The sequence below is a fragment of the Stegodyphus dumicola genome, chromosome 4 (assembly GCF_044657685.1).
Source record: "Stegodyphus dumicola isolate Sdum_Otavi_A_Nest chromosome 4, ASM4465768v1".
NCBI classification, from domain to species: Eukaryota; Metazoa; Arthropoda; class Arachnida; order Araneae; family Eresidae; genus Stegodyphus; species Stegodyphus dumicola.
In genome coordinates, this window is record NC_140771.1 from 242,166,862 (window position 1) to 242,188,613 (window position 21,752).

The 21,752-nt window shown below is 32.6% G+C and overlaps 1 protein-coding gene across 1 annotated transcript in view; it reads left to right on the forward strand.

Moving 5' to 3' along the window:
• The window catches only part of LOC118193460 (transformation/transcription domain-associated protein-like), a 215,737-nt gene that overhangs the window by 150,363 nt on the left and 43,622 nt on the right, over nucleotides 1–21,752 (forward strand). The window contains 7 exon segments of the mRNA XM_035364554.2: nucleotides 329–472; nucleotides 6,545–6,936; nucleotides 11,019–11,154; nucleotides 14,044–14,235; nucleotides 14,666–15,024; nucleotides 20,045–20,156; nucleotides 20,255–20,496. Coding sequence (XP_035220445.2) covers nucleotides 329–472; nucleotides 6,545–6,936; nucleotides 11,019–11,154; nucleotides 14,044–14,235; nucleotides 14,666–15,024; nucleotides 20,045–20,156; nucleotides 20,255–20,496 — 1,577 coding nt within the window.

Genomic DNA, 21,752 nt, shown 5'->3' on the forward strand with positions numbered 1-21,752 from the left:
TTCATTGTGTTATCCAAAAGTACAATTTTTTTCTTGACCAATTTTTTTTTTTTTTTTTTTTTTTTTTTTTTTTTTTTTTTCTGGCCTTTATGCTATATTTTAGTGGCCTTAATTTTTAAGTTTTTTTTTTTTAGGTTTGTTATCCTGATGAGAATGGATCCATACACAACTTTTATAAATCTTAGTAATAGCAGATTTCGATATATTCAGTAATATTTAAGTTGATATGAAATAATAAGATTTGGTTATAAAATATGTTAAAATTGTATTAGGATTTCATGTTTTGTATTGCTGCTATATTAACTGAATTTCATTTTTTCTCACTTAGGCTTTGAACAATGATATGGTACCTTTCATATCTAGTGGTTGCCATGTTATCCAAAAAGATTGCCATCCGAGTGCTACGGCTACATTTTTTGAAGGTGTATCTTACTGTGTACCCCCAATCCCTGTAAAACCACATCTTCTTTTGGTAATATTAATTTGTTTTACTTATTTATAATGTTAGTTTAAGTTGTACTTTTTTCAGGTAGAAATATTCTTGAACAAGATTTTTAATGAAACAAATGTTTAAATGTTAGCTTTACTTTTCTCATATATTAACTACAAGCTCACGAGTAGCTGAGCAGAAAGGTGAATGAACACTGATAGTTTTACTTGGGTTCAAATCTCGGTGAACAATCTGGCTGCATTAGAATTTTTGTGATTTGTTCCATTGTGTAGGGTAAATATGAGCAAGTTTCCTTACATTCTCAATGAAGACACCTCTTTCCTAAGGCAGATAGCCTACATGTGCTTTGCCACAAACCAAATAATCCTCATATATCAGTTGCAACCATTATCGTAGTTTTTAATTTTATATTTTTTATATTTTTAGTAATTTTATTGTATGCAAGAAAATGCATAATTTCTGAGAAGTTGAAGACTTTTTATACCAAACATAAAGTATTCTTATGAATTTTGTACATAGATAATTTCAGTGAAATTGTTGTATTTTCTGCATGATGTAGCATGAAAAGCTTGAGAGAAAAGATGTTCTGCCAGAAAAATAAGAACACAAGGGCAAGTCTATTTAGCATTGAGTAAACAGCTGTCTTGCTTCTTTGATGAGATATTGCCATGCTAGCTATGGTTTTGCCAAGAAATTACCAAATGTTGCTAAACTTGGCAATTTTTTTGGTTCAGTCCCTGTATAACTGTAAAGGCTGTTGTAATTGAATAACTGTAATTGATTCCTATATTACCTCTAATTGTATCCAGCCCTCACATGGCTTCCAGTAATTGAGAAGCAGAAAGTACTGAAGATTTCTCAATGGCTGGGAGAAAACTATTAAAGACCGAGAGAGAGCATCAGTTTCTCAGTAGTTGTTAGTTCAGAGCAACTTCAGACTATTGAGATATCTATGAGAGCTTTGCCTTTGAGATGCAATTTGCATTCAGTTGTGTTTGAAGCTCCTGATAGTTTGAAGTGTAACTTTTGTTTGTGCTTCTGTGATACTGTGAAGAGCTGTATGAGTATTTTTGTGGAAAATTCCGAACCGTGAAAAGTTTCTTTAGATAAAATAAATTTTAACAAGCTCTCGTCGGTTCGCTGTGCATTTAATCTATTACAAACCCATATGCATGTAACACTATTAGGAATGTCATAGTATTACTAAGGGAAGAAATTTTAATATTTTAAAAGTATATAAGCATAATAATTTTTTAACATGCACTGTTTTTTATAAGTTCGTTAATAATCAAAAATTTATAATTGTATATAAAATGTGTATAAAATTGTATATAATTAAAAAAAAATTTTTTAACATTTAATCAGGTATTTTTCATTATAAGTGACTAAAATTAATATCCTTAAGTTGCTGACGGAGATTGACTTCTAAGTTAATTGTCAAAGGGAAATTTAGCAAATTGAATGCAATCATTGTCATTTTTATTTTTCGTTGAAATTCTGTTAATATTCAAGTGCATTTCTTATAAATTCTTATTATTGCTATGATTTTCCATAACAAATGACGTAGAATATTTTGTAGCTTTTTTTTTAAATAACTTTTATAATTTTTTTACCTTTGCCTTTCTTATAACTAACATTTTTTTTAAACTTTTATTTAGCTGAAAGCTTTTATTTATTTATTTATCTTACTTTCTAATGATTTTTAAATTAAAACTGTATGCATTTTAATCTATTTAATGAAGAGCAGAAAGCAATAAATATAGGATAACGTTGTCTTTGAAAGCAGAAAAATTATTTCTTCTAATGATTGTAGCAATAAAGTGTATGTTATGTCTCTATTTAAGGTATTTAATGATTTGAAAGAAAGACCTAGCTCATAGAGCTCCCCCCCCCCAAATACAAGATAGAAACTGTGATGTAGTCATACCACAAAAGTGCATTTTATAGCAAATAAATTAATATTTATACTATAATTTTATACATCATTAAAATGAACTATGTGTAGATAATAGCTATAATTTGGGAAAATGTATTTATAGGGATTTTACATCAAATGTTTGAAAAAGCTGAATAATTACTCATTAATTCTAATACAATAGTTACTCATTGATTTCCAGTACTCATTGCTTGCAACATGCTTACTTAATCCAATGTAATTCCAAAACAGTTTTCTTTTTTAAAAACAAAAGTTTTCCCCAAAATTGGCATTTTCGTTTTAAATTTTCTGCTAATTTATTTAAATAAAGAAAAGACTACATTATTTGTAGTTTTTTCTTTATTTCCCTAGAAACTGGGGGAACTTTACTAATGTTTCTAACATAAATAACAATTTTTTTAATTAGGTGTAAAAGCAACTTTTGATTAGTATAAGTTACACCGATTGGTACAGGTTGCAAATAAGAAAATTGAACTGTGTTTGATGGCTCTCAAATTTGATAGTTCTAAAATATGTGCCAATCTAAAGTAGCTTTTATTGCCTAATTTGTCATGTTTCCTTTCCAGTTAGATGTAATAAGAGACTTTTTAAATAATTTTCTAGCTTATACTCTTATAAACTTACATACATAAAATTTAAATAATTGCAAAATGAATGATTGCCTTAATTTTGGCACGGCAGCTTTACTTATAATATCTAAAGCAGGGGTGGCCAACTTTTTGGTGAAGAGTGCCACTATCTAAGGGGGGGGAGAGTTGTGTGTGCCTCTTCCAACTTTTCCAACTCACTGAAAAATATAAAAAGGTAGAAAAAGGCAAGTCTGAGTAGAGCACATTTAAAAAATAATACAGTAAATAAAACAAACTTACAAACTAGGGTTTTAATGTTAATAAACATTTTTAAATGTTCTGTCAGTTAGGTTATGTATAAAATAAATATAAATAATTTGAAACATTTAGTTCTAAATAACTGTTAAACAATCGGTACTTAATTAATGTGTTTTTTGAGTATGTAGTTTTTTTATTAAGTCATCTATATTAGAATTAGTTCTTGATGATGCTAACAAAATTAGGTGTTTTAGGTGCATATCAGTTAACCTTGAATGATATTTTTATTTTATTATGTTCATAGCAGAAAACATTTGTTCGCAAACATACATATGTTCATCCAAAGCTACCACAACAATACTTGGCAGCCAAATTTTGTAAATCTGGAAAATTGCTTTGTTGGTACAAATTTCCGAAATTCAATATTATTTGGATCACTTGCACTGGAAAAAATTTCTGTGTATTTGTTTTTCAGTGTACTGTGCTCAGTACAGTACACTGTTACTGTGTATTTCAGTGTACTGTGTAGGTCAAAAGTTTCGATTTGGATTTCAGTTGGATATCAAATTGCATCTTGCCTAGAAACTGAATTATTATGTTTATTTTAATGTGTTTATTGTGTGTATCTACGACAGAATTCATACAGATGATGTTATTATTTATCAGTAAGCCTTTGTGTGCCACATGTTGGCCATCCCTGATCTAAAGCATGCGTTACCAAAGTTTTTTTGGGGGGGGGATGATGTCTCCTTACTGCCAAAACTAAAATATCCTGTACTCCCCTCTTTGAAAAATCAATGATCTAAAAAGAATATTTTCATTTTTCAGAAAAGGGACTAAGATGAAAGATCTTTTTTTTTTTTAAGCTAATTACTCTGATGTTATATACAATGTTAATTTTTTTTTTAAATATTCAACTAGTAGACATTTGAATTACAGATTAGCTTCACAGAATGCAAATGTAATAAATAAAAAAAGTGCTTAACAAAAGTAATTTTCATTTGAACCATGTTTTATTCTGTGAATTTCTGAAATATCATGTAGAATCTGTTATTATTAAATTTAACTTTGTAGATGACGCTGCTATTGCAAAAGCAGATTCATTAAGCATCCGAGCATTACGGGTTTAGCCCTGAAATTTCAAAGTTCCTCAGAATGTCATGAATAAGTGGTATTTTCTTGATTTTAATTAAAAAATGACTCTGATTTTGTACCTTGATTCCTTTTCTTCTAATATACATCCAAACCGAAATCAGATACATTAAAAACTAGCAGAAATTTTCATGTACAGTCAAAAGTCTTTAATCCGGATTCGTCAGGACTTCGCCGTTCCGGATTATTGATTTTTCCGAATTATAGATCATCAGTTTAAATCTGATAAGATGGCATGCAGAAATTATAAAATTAAAAATACGAAATCGTAATTTATGAAATAAAGAGCAATTATGATCTAAAGGGTATCAAAATTTACAAAAAAAAAAAAAAAAAAAAAAAAACTTAATATTTATTTGTTTACTTTATTAAAAATTTCTTTCAACGCGCGCATGCGTAAAGCATACATTACGCATAGGCGAAATTAGAAAATTGCAACCAGAAAACTATTTGATTTGTATTCGTGATATTTATAATGACGAGGAATTTGATTTAAATCATATCAAAGACGGAGTACACCGAAATTAAATACTACATTTAGTAAGGAATTATAAGCCGAATAAAATAAAATCATCTGCCCTGAAGATAACGATAGTGTTGACAAATCAACTTCCAGTTCATTGCGCGCCGCGACGTACCCCCCCCCCCCCCCCCCCCGTGCAGAGCAGCGTGAAATTGATTAAACAGATTTCGGAACGGTTAGATAAACAAAGAATATGCCTTTATCCATTTTTTGTAGCAATTCGTTTTTTGTTTGATGGACATCGAAACATACTTTCGTTTTCTAGATCCTTTGGGAGCTCCAGCATCGGAAATTCTATTTGACATAATCGAAAGTTCAAGCTTACTTTTAGAAAATTGCTCTTACAGTCTGCAAAAAATAATAAGCCGGATCCAATTCGAAGATTAAAGAACAACGCAATCATCAACATTAACTGAAATAGATAATTAGATAATTTTAGCTTATACCGTCCGTTATATATTAAACGTGCACGCGAAAACGTATTCTGCACTTGCGCAGACGCATATGCGCAGTGGTAAATGTCTTGCGCGCACGAGTAAAACGCCTATGCGCATGCGTCAATGCGGCGCATGCGCAGAAAGATTTTAGCTTTGAGGTCCGGATTATGGGTGTCCGAATTAACGACTTTTGACTGTATTTTGAAATAATTAAAATTTTATATGCTATCATCATCATTTTTATTCGTAGCCTTAAAAGGAATTTTTCAAAAAACACTCTGCGTTATGTCCCCCCTTTCCTAATATTTTTTCTTCCAAATCTGTGCATGATAAATGTATTTTTAACAGAATATTTGATTTTAAAAATTTCCTTTTTGACAATTTAAGCAATTTATGTCATCTTCATAATGACCACATAGAAAATATTCCCTGTAAATTATCAAGTTCTTTATATTAATAAAATCCTCTCCTCAACTTGTACGGCTGTTCTTTCATCAAAAGCAAATTTTCTTTGGAAAAGTATGCAAACAATATCTGTCTTTTCTTGTTTATGCAACTGTTACAGTATGTCACAACAGTACAAGAAGATATACTTTACAACAGAAAATTTAGGATGGAAATTAATTAAAAATATCTGTACAAAAATGCTTAAATATTTAAATTGCTAGAAAACAAATATATGTGATTAAAATTAATTTGGAATGCCTATACCAGTAGAAAAGTGCTTCATGACAAAATAGAATTTTTGTTTTAAATGCATAAAGCTTTCTGTTGACTACTACTATGATGACTGCATCAGCAAAGGGTCAGTTAAAGGAATGAACTAATTCTCTTTTATCCTGAGGTCCACTAGGAGGAATAAAGAGGGAAATGTGTTATTTTCAGTTGAAGAAGAGATCAGTATTCAATTTCATAAATAAGTTTATTTTTATATATGATGACTGTATCAGCAAGGGTTCTGTTAAAGGAATGAACTAATTCTCTTTTATCCTGAGATCTGCTAGGAGGTATAAAGAGGGAAATGTATTATTTTCAGTTGAAGAAGAGATCAGTATTCAGTTTCATAATAAGTTTATTTGAATAATATAATGAGTTATATGAATATTGTTTAGAGTATTCTTTCTTTGTTTATTAAATGAAATCATTATTTTCCCTGATATTTTGAAAATAGTACTACTTTTAATTAAATTAATTTTTTCATATATTTTTTCTCTTTAGTATCTTGGCAAGTGTCATAATTTATGGCACAGAACAACTTTAATGTTAGAACAGACCTGTTTTGAAAAAGGTGTTTCTGTTCAAGTAAAATCTCGGTCATTGTCAGATATAGCTGATGCCGATGGCTCGCAGAGTTCATTAGTATGCAACCCACTAGATGCTCTTGCTCTGATGTATGCCAATTTGAAAGAAGAAGATTTGTGGGGTGGTCTGTGGCAGAAAAGAGCAAAATTTCCTGATAGTGCTGTTGGCGTAGCACTAGAGCAGCAAGGTTTCTTTTTACAGGCATTAGAAACATATCAGAAGGCTGTATCTAAACACATGGAGAGCGGAGCACCCACTCCATATTCCTTAAACTCTGAAACAGGTTTATGGTGGGAGCACTGGATAAGGTAAATTTAAAAGAATAAAAATATTATTTTAATTATGAAAAAGATTTTATAGGTAGATCCAAACATTTTCAGATTGATTTACTTTTAAAAACGCCTCATGTCTTCCTTGTGCAGCCTATTAAATTATACACATTTTTAGCTGCATTTAAGCTTATATCTTCAAATTTCATTAGAGATATATTTCTAATTCAATCCAGTTCTTGTTTTTCAGCATGACAAAAATATATAAAAATTCAATCTTCATAAAAAATTGTAAAATACAGAAAAACCTAAAACACCAAATGCAGTTAAAAAACAGTCCCCCTCCCCCAAGTTACAGCTTCTGCACAAACTTAATGTTTGCAATTGTGTTTCTGCACGAAAACAAGCAATTTGGCCAGTGGGCAGAAAGACAACATTTTTGGTGCATAAAAATTTAAGATTAAAAGATTTTTAAAAATATGAAACCCGAAATTTTTCGCTGTTACAGTACTTCCTTTTAGTTTGTGAAAATAGAGGAAATTTTAATAATTTATTTTTCAGTGTAATCTTGTACTTGAATGCATTTACTCTATTGTTTATTAAGCAGCTTTAAGACCCTTATTAAATAATCTGAAAGTTTGTCCTCAAAATGTTCCATAAGTGCTATTTTTTATGCCATCATAATCATTAACTGTTTCTAAAAGGTCAGATTTCATCTCAGAAAACGGAGGATAACCTTTTGAAGCTAAAATCTGAGCTGTAAGAGAGGTGGTCAAGCTCCCTAAATCCACATTGCTGTTTTTAATTGCATTGACATGACCCATCTTGCAGAGACAATGTCCATATAGAATTGCAAAACAATTCTTTTAGATTGATCCGATTTTCTTACTATCTCTTTCTTTTAATCTCCTGTCACTCAGTATTTCCTCTTGCGTACAAGCTCTGTTCTCCGATGTCAAAGCTTCATATGGTGTAACCTTCAAGAAAATTATTTCGTGAGCATTCTCAACCCATGCAAAATTGTTTTACCTGCTATGTCGCTGTATTTTACCTATTCTGTCATGAATAATGTTTGATTCGTCGTTTTCTTTCTTTCTGATTAAGATCTTTAGAAAAAAATTTATAATAGAGTAATACACAGTTTTAAACATTTCAGAACTAACTAGCATACCACTTTATTCTGTAAGCATTCAAAGAGGAATGTATATGATTTCTTCCATGAAAGTTATAAATTTATTCACTTAATACTTCCACTATTTGCCTGCAAGAAGAATTTATTACCAAACTTTTTTATATATGAGGGCAAAAAATTTTGGATCTACTTACATGCTAATAAATCAATATCTTTAGGTGTCATTAGTTGTGACGTGTAGAAGATCTTGAGGGCCCTGTCTTAAATTTGTCTTTAATTTATAAACCTTTTATTCTTTCTGTTTGTTTATTATTTTAAAAAAAAAACTGCATGTCTTGCATATCATAATCACAAAATCATATTAAAGCATGAAATGAAAATAAATTTTATTTAGGATTTCTTTGAGATGACTTTGAAAATGAAAGCTGCATAATGAAATTCGTAATAATGTGAAGAAAGTTAAATTCAATATGGTGACTCTCGCTAATAGTAGCACCGAAGCTAAAGAGCTTTCAACTCGCTGAACATTATTTCCACAAGATGTTCTTTGATCACGACATATTTCTGATTTTATAATTTTTTAAAAAATTATCATTTATTCTTAAAAACTTTCTACAAGATCAATTGAGGGGTGAAAAGTAGAAAATAATGTGTGAAAGTCTGTGACATAAAATATGTCGCAATATTAAAGTTACTTCTTATGTTATTTACTTTCTGTTTTTTTTTAATTAATTTTTTTTAATTTTTAGCCCAAAAGGAAGGTTAGTTCTGAATGAGATATTAGTCTTGAAATGCCATTTTATATCAAAGCACATATGTGTTACATTACTTTTCATATTGTTGCTACTAGATGTTTATTTGTTTATTTGGGCCACTGAGCTGACTTCCGACCTTAGGCAAAATGCCAAACAGAATAAATCAGCTCAGTGGAGATATCTACTACCAGCAGCCTCCACCCACCAAGGTAATGGCTGACAGTCCAGTGGCATTTATTTCAAATTTCAAATTTTGCATAAAATGTCAGTTACAGTCAGTATATATCTTTTCACATAATTATATTCGACATTTGATGTAATCACCAGATGTTATCACCCTGCATTATATTTAAAGTAATTAAGTAATGAAGAGTCCACATAAATATATGTATGTTTTCCAGACTCTGAAAACAATGGTACCTAGAGCCATCCAATTTTGAATACCATAGTCCTCCTCAGGAATATGGGCACCTGGAAGCCCAAATATGGAATCTGGAATTTCTTTTAGTATTGTTTCATATTTTGTAAAACTTTAAAAAATTTTTGATTGACAAACTCAACAATTTCAAAGTGAGCTGTGACTACACTGTACGGAATAAAACATTTTTATCTCTAGAATGCAAAACTGTCTCTTGGAAATTCTAAAGATATGCTGTTATTAAATAATTTGTGATATTGCTGTTGAATCAAATTTTACGTGGCATAAGCACCAAGAACATGCTATTTAATGAATAAAGTAAATGCACAAAACATAAATCTTCTAAGTAAGTTAATAATAAATCTTCTAAGTATACACTGTGATTTATTTTATTGCTCAGGACATTAATATGTGTGCATATAGTTGCCCATTTGTAAAAACCTCATGGTATTAAATATTAAGTTCAGGGTATTAAATATTAAGCTGCATGTTTGTGACTAGCTACTGTCTCAGAGAAGTGGAAATTTTCACATTAATATAGTAATTTATATTAATATTACTGTAATTAGTTAATTTAGGGCTATAATTATATTTTATACCATATATTAGCATCCTAAAATGTTATGTAAGAAGAATTTTGCTTCTATTAATTTCTGCTTTATGCTCCTTACCATTTTAAATATAAATACTTTCAATATTAAAAAAAAAAATGTTTTCTGTTCATCTATGAAATTGTTAAATAATATAAAGGAAGCAGAAAAATAATTAAAAAGCTTGTAAATTTTCAAGTTAAAGGAACATCAGTCTATATATTAGGGCGAGTCAAATGAAAGTGAGCCAACCCCTCCTCAGCAAGAATGGTTTGGTCCATCATCTGCGGCGCATGCGCGTAGCACAGAGACAGCCTTCATTTACGAAAGTGGCGCGAAAGTGTGAGGTTAAAGTTTTTTAAGGCGCTTTTACACGGAGTTGAAGACGGTAGCGTGACATAATGGACACTCCAAAAGAGGAACAGCGTGGTGTGGTCAGGTTTTTGACAGCTGTGAAGGTGTTTCCCAACATGAAATTAGTCGCCGTATGACTGCTGTGTACGGTGAACATTGCATCGCATTGGCCACTGTTGAATTCAACACCTCCGAAGAAAGCAAAGGCTGTCATTTCCTCGGGAAAGGTGCTATTGACTTTTTTTTCGATCGTCAGGGGCCATTACTGATTGAATTTGCTAAACGTGGAGAGACTATCAATAGTTTGCGATATTGTGCAACGCTGGATCGACTGCGTGTCGCAATCAAGAACAAACGACCTGGAAGATTGACGAATGGTGTGATCTTGCTACACGACAATGCTCATCCCCACGTCGCTGATGTGGTTAAGACACAACTGGCAAAGTTCAAGTGAGACACGCTGCAACATCCTCCATACAGCCTAGATTCGTCGCCATGTGACTTTCACATTTTTGGGAAACTGAAAAAACATCTCAAGGGTACCAGATTCGTGTCGGACGACGCCGTGAAGGAGTCGGTTACAGACTTTTTGAATCGACAGCCCAAGGAGTTTTATGAGACGGGGATCACCCGGCTCATTTGTCAGTGGGATAAATGTCTCAATGTTCATGGAGACTACCTTTAAATAAAGTACTCTGTTTGTCATATATTCGCATTGGCTCACTTTCATTTGACTCGCCCTTATACATTTCAAGCATACATTTCATACATATACAAGCAATTTTCAAATTTTATAGTTTTTAAAAGCGTATAAAATTAGTTACATGAAGTAGTTTAATTTTAGTTGAACTATAAAAACTTTTCTCTTTCAGATGTCAAAAAGAGTTGAATAATTGGGAAGCGTTACTCCAAGTAGGTTTATCACCAGATTCATATAATCCTTTCCTTGTCTTGGAATTTGCATGGCGTCAACCAAACTGGACAGCTATGAAAGAAGCTTTGGATCTGGTGAGACTCAATACTTGTGCAAATGTGTGTTGAATAACTCACATTTGCACTATTGAATAACATTTCAGGATTTCTTTCCACAAATTTACACATTTGCTGCTATAAAGATACTGTTTGTTGTGTGATTTAATTATGAATGCATTATCTAAATTTAAATTGATGAAGGAATTTTCATTTTATAAACAGAAATAAGTTAACAAGAGGATATTGTTTTCCCTCTTAAACATTCTGTTTAGTTAAATTAAGAAAAGATTTTGAAAGAAGGTCTTTTTTCATATAGGGGCTAGAAAATCATTGTGAAACAACAGTCACTTTATAAATAGCAGTCATAATGTAGATCAGTGATTTTAAGATTGGATTCTAGGATTCCATGGAATATTTCCAAGGGTTCCACAGTTTTTATTTTATTTGTTTACTTGTCGCTTCCAAACATTATAAGTTAAAAACATTTTTGAATTGTATGTATATGATGCTTATAAAAAGTCAGAAAACACCGTTCTTGTGAACATCAGAAATTGTCGCGAGTTAGTAACATCAGTGGATTTATTCAGCTGCAGGGGAGAATACACACATTTCTCCAAATCTGATCTCATTTGTATGTAGATGTTGTTCGCCATTTTGTCCATTCCTTATGCCACCATGTTTTGTGACTAAAGCGCATCTTTTATAGCTGAGATTATTACATTTTTGTTTTTAAATTCATGTAATAAAGACTCAACATTGGCAGCATATCTTCCCTCACAGGGACCCCATCTAAATATGCCTTTTTATGTGAGAGTAAAAAAGAATGCTTTGTTCAGCTTTACAAGTAGATTTCAGTGATTGAACTCCTGTGTCTTCAAAAAGCAGACCTGATTGTACACTGACTACCAATAAGTATTTGAACACCTGTGATAGAAAAGACAAACTAACTTTTTTCAAAATCAATAGTTGGTAGAGCCTTCACGAGAGGTAATTACAGCGTGGACCCTCCGGGGCATACTTTCCACAAGTCTTTGTATGACAGCTAGTGGTATTTTCTTCCACTCGGCTTGGAGAAGACATAGAAGTTCACCAATTTTGCACGGGTAGTGCACCCCTGAATTCGGCGATGCAACTCGTCCCAGAGGTTCTCGATAGGGTTCAGGTCTGGACTTTCGGCCAGTCCATTTGATGAACTCCACTGGCACCATACCAAGCCTTGGTTAACGTCGAAACATGACAACTGGCATTGTCGTCCTGAAAGTAACAGGGGTCCAACCCGTAAAACTGCCACAACGTAGCAAGCACATTGTCATCCAAAATAGTGCAGTAGGTATCGGAGTTGAGCTTACCATGAATGGGGACCAAGGGTCCCAGCCCATACCATAATTCCACCTCCGCCGAACTTGACTGTTGGCACAATGCATTCTGGCAGGAGACGTTCTCCAGGTAGACGCCAGACCCAGACGCTGCCATCCGAACGGTAAAGGGTGAACCTCGATTCGTCACTCCACAGAACCCGTTTCTACTGATCTATGGTCCAATTTCGATATGCTTTGCACCACATTAACCGAGCAGCGAGGCTGGACTTTGTGATCAAAGGCTTATGGGCAGCAGCACGACCATGAAAACCAAGCAGATGTGCTTCCTTACGGATGGTATTCATTGAAACAATACTTCCGGATGCCTGTTGGAACTCCTCGCAGATGAGGGCCATCGGTTGGGTGCAGTTCTTCCGAATTTCTCTGGACTGCACTCGTCGGTCTCTATCTCTCAGTTTCGTTGGTCTGCCGACTTGGGGGCACATTCCGACAATCACCGCTCACCTTCCACTTCTTAATCACATAGGCCACTGTCGATTTTGGGTACTTCAGATCGCTAGATATGTCCCTTAAGGATCGGCCACATTTGTAATACCCGATAATTATACCTTTCTCGAAATCAGAGAGCTCTGAACTGCGAGGCATCTAGCATGCGACTAAAGCCGATGCTGTTTTCTACACGATATATACCGGCGGAATCCGTGACCTACCTTAGGACCACAGATATAGTCATTCGCATAGGTGTCCAAATACTTATTGGTAGTCAGTGTATACCTGAATGGAATTTGATCGGTTTGGCACTAATAATGAAACATTGCATAATAAACAAACTGCCTTTCACCAGTTTTTTGTAAATATCAGCTTTTCCTCCCGTTAATTTTTTCCATAAATTTTCTTTTTCTCCAGTTGTCCTGCACATCACTTATGTCAAAAAGCACACCACAAAATATATGAAATAATGAATGTGGTATTTTAAAACTTGCCAGAAATGATGCAGTTTAGTAACCACTGCTATAAACTTTTATGAATTTATTTCAACTGAACTGAGGAGTGGCACCCACCAACTGCATGGCCGAATAGAAGATTCATCATTTGAGCAGACATGCAGCAGCACCAGCAACAAACAGGGCTTGTGTAAAAACAAGCCTTCTAATCCTAATCTACTGCACAGATAAAACCACAAAAATGGGACAGAATGAAAGTAATAAAATGCAAATAGGATTGTTATCACTTTCATAGCACACAAATGCAGTGCCTCTGTGCATGATATGTAATTTTACCTTTTTTATGGTTGTTTTTTTACATTAAAGTTTTTTATCTCATGGCCATATTGTGATTGTGGTTGGTGAGTGCCTAAAGACAGGATTGTGAGCGACTGATTGGACACCACTGCACTTATAGCTTTATAGCATTTATGTGTATGATAATTTCTTTGCATTTCATCATCTCATTCACAAATATTAGTTGTACTTTTTTTTCATTATTTCCTTGTGAATTAAAAGCACAAATGCTTTTTAAATGTTTTAAAATTCGAAATAGCTGAATGATGCTTTACCGAAATGTTTTGTATGATTTGTTTCCTCATCCTACCCCCCTTTTTTTTAAGGTGGAACAGAACTGTCCAAGAGACATTACTTGGAAAATTAATCTTTATAAAGGTTATATATGTGTATGCCATCAAGAAGAACGTCATTTAAATATGGTCGATAGAATAGTAGAGTTGTGTTCAAACCTTTGCATTCGTGAATGGAGAAGATTGCCTCATATAGTATCTCATGTTCATTTACCAATATTACAAGTATGTTTTATTTATTTATTTATTTTCTATTTTAAAATTTTAGTTTAAATTTTAGTTTAGAATTTGTTTCTGACGTAAATTTTTATTTACAACTTAAAGATATCTGTATAATATTTAACATCAGTCACTATTTATCTTTTCTTTAAAAACTGTGAAATAAGCCGTATTATTATTGATGCTACATGCTTAAATGAAGCCATTTACAGTCCAGGGAATGTTTTCCTTTTTTTATAGACTTTTAAAATTCTTTAAGTTTTTTGAATTAAAATAAAAAATTACTCATCTTATAAAAATCTCCACTCTAAAAGTTAATGAAAATGTGTTTTTATCTATATATAGCTATATAGTTTTATTAATATTTTGATCTAGAAGAAGTGATTGTCTTTTAGCATATTTGCTAAAAAATATTACTTTGATTTTTATTGTCTAGGCTGCCCAACAAATAATGGAACTTGGAGATGCTGTTCAAATCCACCAGGGTCTACTTCCTGCTAATATAGGAAGAGCAGCTAGTTTGCATGATATGAAAGCAATTGTGAAGACTTGGCGAAATCGTCTGCCTGTAGTCAGTGATGATCTTTCTCATTGGAGTGAAATATTTTATTGGCGTCAAGAGCATTATAAAACCATAGTATCCAGTTACGAACCCGGTCAGAATGGACAGCAGGTAGAAGCTCAGACAAATCATGCAATGCTTGGAGTGCATGCATCGGCTCAGTCAATCATTCATTATGGGAAAATTGCTCGCAAGCAAGGGTTAACAAATGTATGCTTGGAAGCTCTGAGCCGGTAAGTATTCAGATTTATGAGATTGTTGTAGCTAGTTAATATATATATATACACACACAAGTATCTATGTTTTATAATGGATTTGAACTGTATTTTATTAAAGGTACCTTTTAGAAAGAAGACCATTCCTAAAAAAGTTTCAAAATGAAGTATTAATGGGTGAAAAATTGTAAAACTGATTGAATAAAGTGTGCTTGACAGTTGGGAAAAAAGATATTAAATCTTTATATGTTATTAAACTGTATTTATTGTGTACAAGTCTTCCAATATGCATACTAAACATAATTAAAATTGTAATCATTTAAAGTTAGGCAAAAAAAAAAAGTTGTTAGTTTGCTCTAGATTGTGAATTAAACTATTAATTTGGAGGGCAAACAGACACAGGTTCTTCAGAACCCCCCCCCCACACACACATCACTGCTACAACTTTACAAACCCTCTCCTGAAGAAGTGGGACCTGTGTATAATTGCTCACAAAATCATCAGAGTTTTACTCAAATCCTGTTCCTAACTATGGTTGCTGTTTTGTCCAGTTTTAAATTTTATATTAGCATGCTTTTGTTCTAATTCAGTTTAAGCATATTTTTAATTCTGGCATGTTTTTGAATCCTGTAGCTTTAAGTGTCATACTACACATACTACTTTTATACTACACATGATTGTTAAAAGAATAATTTGAGGAGTAAAAGCCACAAGTAATGAAAGCTGAAAGTCATTGCAAATTTCTAAACTGCATTTTTTGCATTTGAAAATGCTGGAAAAAAAATCAGACTTTTTTATTGGTGTCGTTTATAATCACAGTTATTTTAATTAATATAACTAAAAAATGAAAATCATTTTAAGTATATTAAATAAATATCAAAAGGATCATTTGAATTTGCATGTTTCTGTAAAGCATGCATTTATCTTAACTTCTATTAGAAATCAGAAAAACTGTACTGCAATTCAAGAATATTTTAACTGTCATATTTCTTTCTGTAAAATTGCAATGTAAATGCAGTTTTGCAGTAAGAAATTAAATTTGAATTACTTTTTAAAGTTTTATGGCTTTAATGAAAATTTTTGCTTATTTAAATATATGTTGGCTCAGAAATCCTTGACAGCATCATTTAAACATTTTTTTTTTTTTTTTGTTGTTGTTGTTGTGACCAAAAAAGAAATGTATAAAAGGAATTTAAGTTGTAATAAAAGGAAATCATTTTGCATAATAGCTCTGTATAAACTTCAGATGAAATATGCAAATAAAAGAGATTACTGATGAAGATGCATATTCAATTTTTATTAATTTACTGTGATTTAGTTTTCTATTAGTTTCTGGGCATAAAAATATATAAACTAATTTTTATTTAAAATGGTAAATCTTGCTGTGATTTAAATATGCATAACATCTTAACTAAAAATCTTAAAAAGTCGACAGTTGTTCTTTCTGTTGGCTGCTTAAATAATTTAATCTTGCATTAGGCATGCACTATAAAAATTTTATTATTCAATATTATTAATTACACTTTTATATTCTTCCAAATTGTTCATAATTTAATAATCTTACAATGTTAAAAGTAGGAATGATTCCACCCCCCCCCATTTTGTTTTTATCTTTACTTAAAAAGAATGATGTCAGAAGATGCAGATCCTATTTTTTACATACTTTTAAAATATGGAAACATGGCAGTATTGTCACACATACTTATCTATTGTTTATGTACAACAGTAAAATCAGAGATAAGGCTATTAATGAGTACTGATTATTAAATCTGATGAAAATCCTTCATATTTGATGATTTTAGATGAAATCGATTGCCAAAACATAGTTACAAAATTAATAATCTGGGAGATATCAAACTTCGTTTTTCCAGTTGTTATTGATGTGTATCAGTGATTCTCAAAACACATCTCACTTCAGCTGGAACGTCAGGGATCACCTGGACGCTGTCTACAGCCAGCATTGGATAGGACAGGGAGGGCCAGTTCCCTGACCACAGCATTCTCCTGATTAAACCTGCTTGGATTTCTTCTTTTGGGTTCATATTAAAGGTCTCATGTACCCAGGAGTCCCATCACATCTGCAGATCTTGTTGCACGCTTGTCTGTTGCTGCTGGACATGTGCTCGACATGCTTGACGTTTTTTCTAATGTACGCCGATCCATGCACCACTACTGTGACTCTTATATCGCTTTTGTGTGCTGCTCTTTCAAGCACCTATTGTAAACTGTTAATATTTTTCTTTTATCTTTACTTGTCTTTTCAGTTTCCTATGATTCATTACTGCTTTACCTGCTAGTGCTTTAATGCGGCATTACTGCACACACATTCCTATATGAAATCTGTCTATTCAGGTTCCTTCTACCTGCCTTTACATTTTTGGCATTTCTATCTGTCTATCTCTCTCTGTATATATATATATATATATATAATGTTGTATGATTTTAAATTCACTTAGTTCGAAATCAAATATATATATATATGTGTGTAATAATAAAATTCCATAATCAAGAATACACTTAAAATTCTAACTGTATGTTCTTTTCCTTTTTAATGGCGACGGTCTCTTATTTGAAAGTACGTGGAATTAAATCCACAGCCCCATAGTCAAGTTGTTTTCTCGCCTTTTCTACACGTACAGTTTTAGAATGTTCTGGAAATATTTAAAGAGAACTGGATTGGCTGACGAGGCTGACGTCATTTCTTGGAAGCTCCACCTTTCCAGAGGCTATAAAAGGACCCGCAAAGGAATATCGGGGCTTTTTCTTAAATATAACGATGCAGTAAACTTCATACAAAACGTTATTGCAGTCAAAAGTTGTTAATTCGGACACCCATAACCCGGAATGATCTATAATCCGGACCTCAAAGCTACAAACTTTCTGTGCATGCGCCACGTTGACGCATGCGTATAAGACCTTTACGGCTGCGAATATGCTTGTGCGCATTCGCAAAATACGTTTACGAGTGCGCGCTTAATGTATAACGGACGGTATAAGCTAAGCTAAAATTATCTAATTATCTATTTCAGTTAATGTTGCAGATTGCGTTGTTCCTTAATCTTCGAATTGGATCCGGCTTATTATTTTTTGCAGACTGTTAGAGCAATTTTATAAAAGTAAGCTTGAACTTTCGATTATGTCAAATAGAATTTCTGATATATATTTATTAATATGTAAAGGATCTATAAAGCGAAAGTATATTTCGAAGTTCATTAAACAAAAAGTGGAATTGCTGCAAAAAATGGATAAAGGCATATCCTTTGTTTATCTAAACTTTAACGTTTGTTTATCCAAACTTTGTTTATCTTTAATGCTGCCGCGCGCAATGAATTGGAAGTTGATCTGTCAGCACTATCCTTATCTTCAGGGCAGATGTTTTTATTTTATTTGGCTTATAATTCCTTACTAAATGTAGTATTTCATCTCGATGTACTCAGTCTTTGATATGATTTAAATCAAATTCCTCGTCATTATAATACGCTTTCGATAGCGAAGAAAGTGACAGAGAGGTTATTGAAAACGAAAAAATTTCAATTGCCAAATTAGTCGGTAGACACAGCAATTATAGGACTTGAACAGCGAAATTTTGTAACTGAACAAGAAATTATGTCTGTTTATAGAATTAAAGAGAATGTATTATCACACAAAAAACGAAGCAACTTAAACAACTTACATTGAAAGAAATGTTTAATAAAGTAAACAAATAAATATTAAGCCTTATTTTTTTTTTTTTTTTTTTTTTTTTTTTTGTAAATTTTGATACCCTTTAGATCATAATTGTTCTTTATTTCATAAATTACAGTTTCTTATTTTTAATTTTAGAATTTATGCATGCCATCTTACCAGATTTAAACTGATGATCTATAATCCGGAAAAATCGATAATCCGGAATCGCCGAAGTCCCGACGAGTCTGGATTAACAACTTTTGACTGTAGTAATTCTTTTTTATTTACTCCGGAATTATGATTTTGTAACTGCTATTTCTCCTGACCAATAATAAATGGATCCTGTTTTTTAAACTTATCGTCTGATAATTTAAGCTACAACTACATTTATGATTCTTCACTGATCTATTTATTCCAGACAAAAGCTGGTACATCACACACACACACACACACACACACACACACACACACACACACACACACACACACATACATATATATATGTAGAAGTGGTTTGAATTCCATTGTGTATTTTTTTAATTGCTTGAATATTTTAAGCAAACTACTCCGGATTTATAATATTTCATAAAATTAATAGTTATGAAGTGAAGGATAAATGCTTTTTGTAATCACATTATTGCAAATAATATTTCTTCCAAAATCGGACATAATCTGATGGGTATTTCTGCGAGGTTTAAATCTGCCTTTACTAAGACATCAGCTTGCTCAGAGAAATCATTCATTTATTTTAAATTTTGGTTTGCTAATGTGGACTGAAGTTAATAGTTATAGTTTATTACCACTGCATAACATATACAGAGAAAGGCCAAAATTCATGTAATTTAGATTTTTATTATGAATTTTAAATATATAAATTATTTCTAACACATCTTTTTAATAACTGTGAGATTCTTCTTTGTTTCAATTTAATGTACTTAAACCCTCCCAAGACTGACAAGTGAATTATTGCTTTGTCTGTGAAATTACTAGGTATCAGATAACATAAAATTGAATTCACAATTTTAAATGGATTTGTTGCCAGAGACCACACTATAAATAGCCTGAGCAAGTGTTAGCTCAAATTCTAATTGCATGCTTTAACTTCAGCTAGCAATATGGGTAATGCCAGAATACTAGTGTAGCAGAGCTGGGGGAGAAAAAAGTGCAACTGCAAGTATTGCTGCTAAAAACTCTAAAGCTTTCAAGAACTTCACTTCAAATATACTTAACCAATTTGCATCCTAATGAGAGCTAACAAAAAGGAGAAGTGTTAGTGTAAATCTGAATGATCAGTTATAAGAAAATGGATTAATTAAAATGTATAGATAGCAGTATATCTTATTTAATGTATTTTTCCCTCTTCTATTTACAGCATTCACTCCATACCCACTGTCCCCATTGTTGACTGCTTTCAGAAAATCCGACAGCAAATTAAATGTTTCTTACAACAAGCTCATGGCACTGGCAAAAATGATTCACAAGAGGTATGTGTCATGTATAAATTAAGCATGTAAGATACATCATGATATAATTATTTTATGGTGTCTCTAATATATGTTGATATTGATTTGTTTATATCTAGACCACACAGGCTCTTCATGAGGGTCTCAATATCATTGAAACTACAAACTTAAAGTATTTTACCAAGGAAATGTCCGCAGAGTTCTTTGCACTAAAAGGTGTGTTTTTGGCACAGTTAGGAAGACTGGAAGAAGCTAATAAATGTTTTTCATCTGGTGTCCAGCTTCATGATTCATTAGTAAAAGCTTGGGCTCTGTGGGGTGATTATTTGGAGCACATGTTTACCAAAGAGAAGGCTGAAAAGTATGTAAATTTTCACTTGTATTGTAATTTTTTTGGTAATTTATTGAATAGTCCTGTGTCACACTTGTTATTATTTTTGGTATTTCCTTAGTATTACAGTCTTCGTTTTTTAAACACTAAGTTGATATCAAGGTTATCGTAAAATCCATGTTTACTTCTCACATACACTTTTTGACTGCCATGTTTTGGCAGTTCTTTTTAAAATGGCATCAAAACCATTTTTCATCCCAAAGACTTTCGTCACAAGGGGAGACTCGAGATGATGGTAAACCATGCCCCTTTGATTTGTATTACACCCCCTTACCAGAGTGCAACAGTCTTTCAACATTTTATGTGTGAGTAGCTGTACCTGGATCAACAAAATGAAATTTATTGTTCGTAGTACAATGCTTTCAATCACGCCCGTTCCAACCTCATTTGATTTTGTAAAGCGGTTGAGTTTTATATGTAGTACTGGGCAGCACGCAGAATTTGGTTAGGGATACAGGGTTGGATATTTTTAGAGGGGGAGAATTAGAAATAAAACATTTAAAAACAGGTTTATTTTATATAAGATCTCAATACATTTTTGTAAATGAACATGCCTGAACATCTCTCTCCTTGCATACAACACTGTTGTTAAGATTAATACTTGTTTTTGATATGCTATCTAATACACTCTTTTGCAAAAAAAAATCTAAGCACCATGAAGGAAGTGGTTGTTTTTGATGAAATTGAATATGTGTATAACTCATATACAGATAACAAAATGATTAAAAAATCAAGGTCATAGTACCTGTTCACGGCTCACAATCACCCACTGAGGGCTGAAATTAGTAGTTGGTCAAACCGCCCCTACGGCAATGCATGCTTGAATTCGTCAAGACAAGGAGTGGTAGAGGTTCCTAATGTCATCCTGCGACACATTTCTGCCAGGCATTCATCAGTTGTCACTCCAAATCTGCAATATTTTGTGGTGTCCGAATCTGATGGCCTACCATGTCTCAGACACGTTCGATTGGTGAAAGGTCTAGTGACCTTGCTGGTCAAGGAAGAGTATCAAACGTGCGGAGACAGTCCAGAGATATGTGATCGATATATGGCCTGGCATTATCTTGTTGGAAAATGGCCCCAAGATGACGTGCCATAAAGGGTAATGCAACCGGCCCAGGATGGTATCAACATATTGTTGAACTGTGAAAGATGTGTGGAGGATGACTAAAGATGACCTACTGTCATAAGAAATAGTGCCTGCACCATCACACCAGGGGTTACGG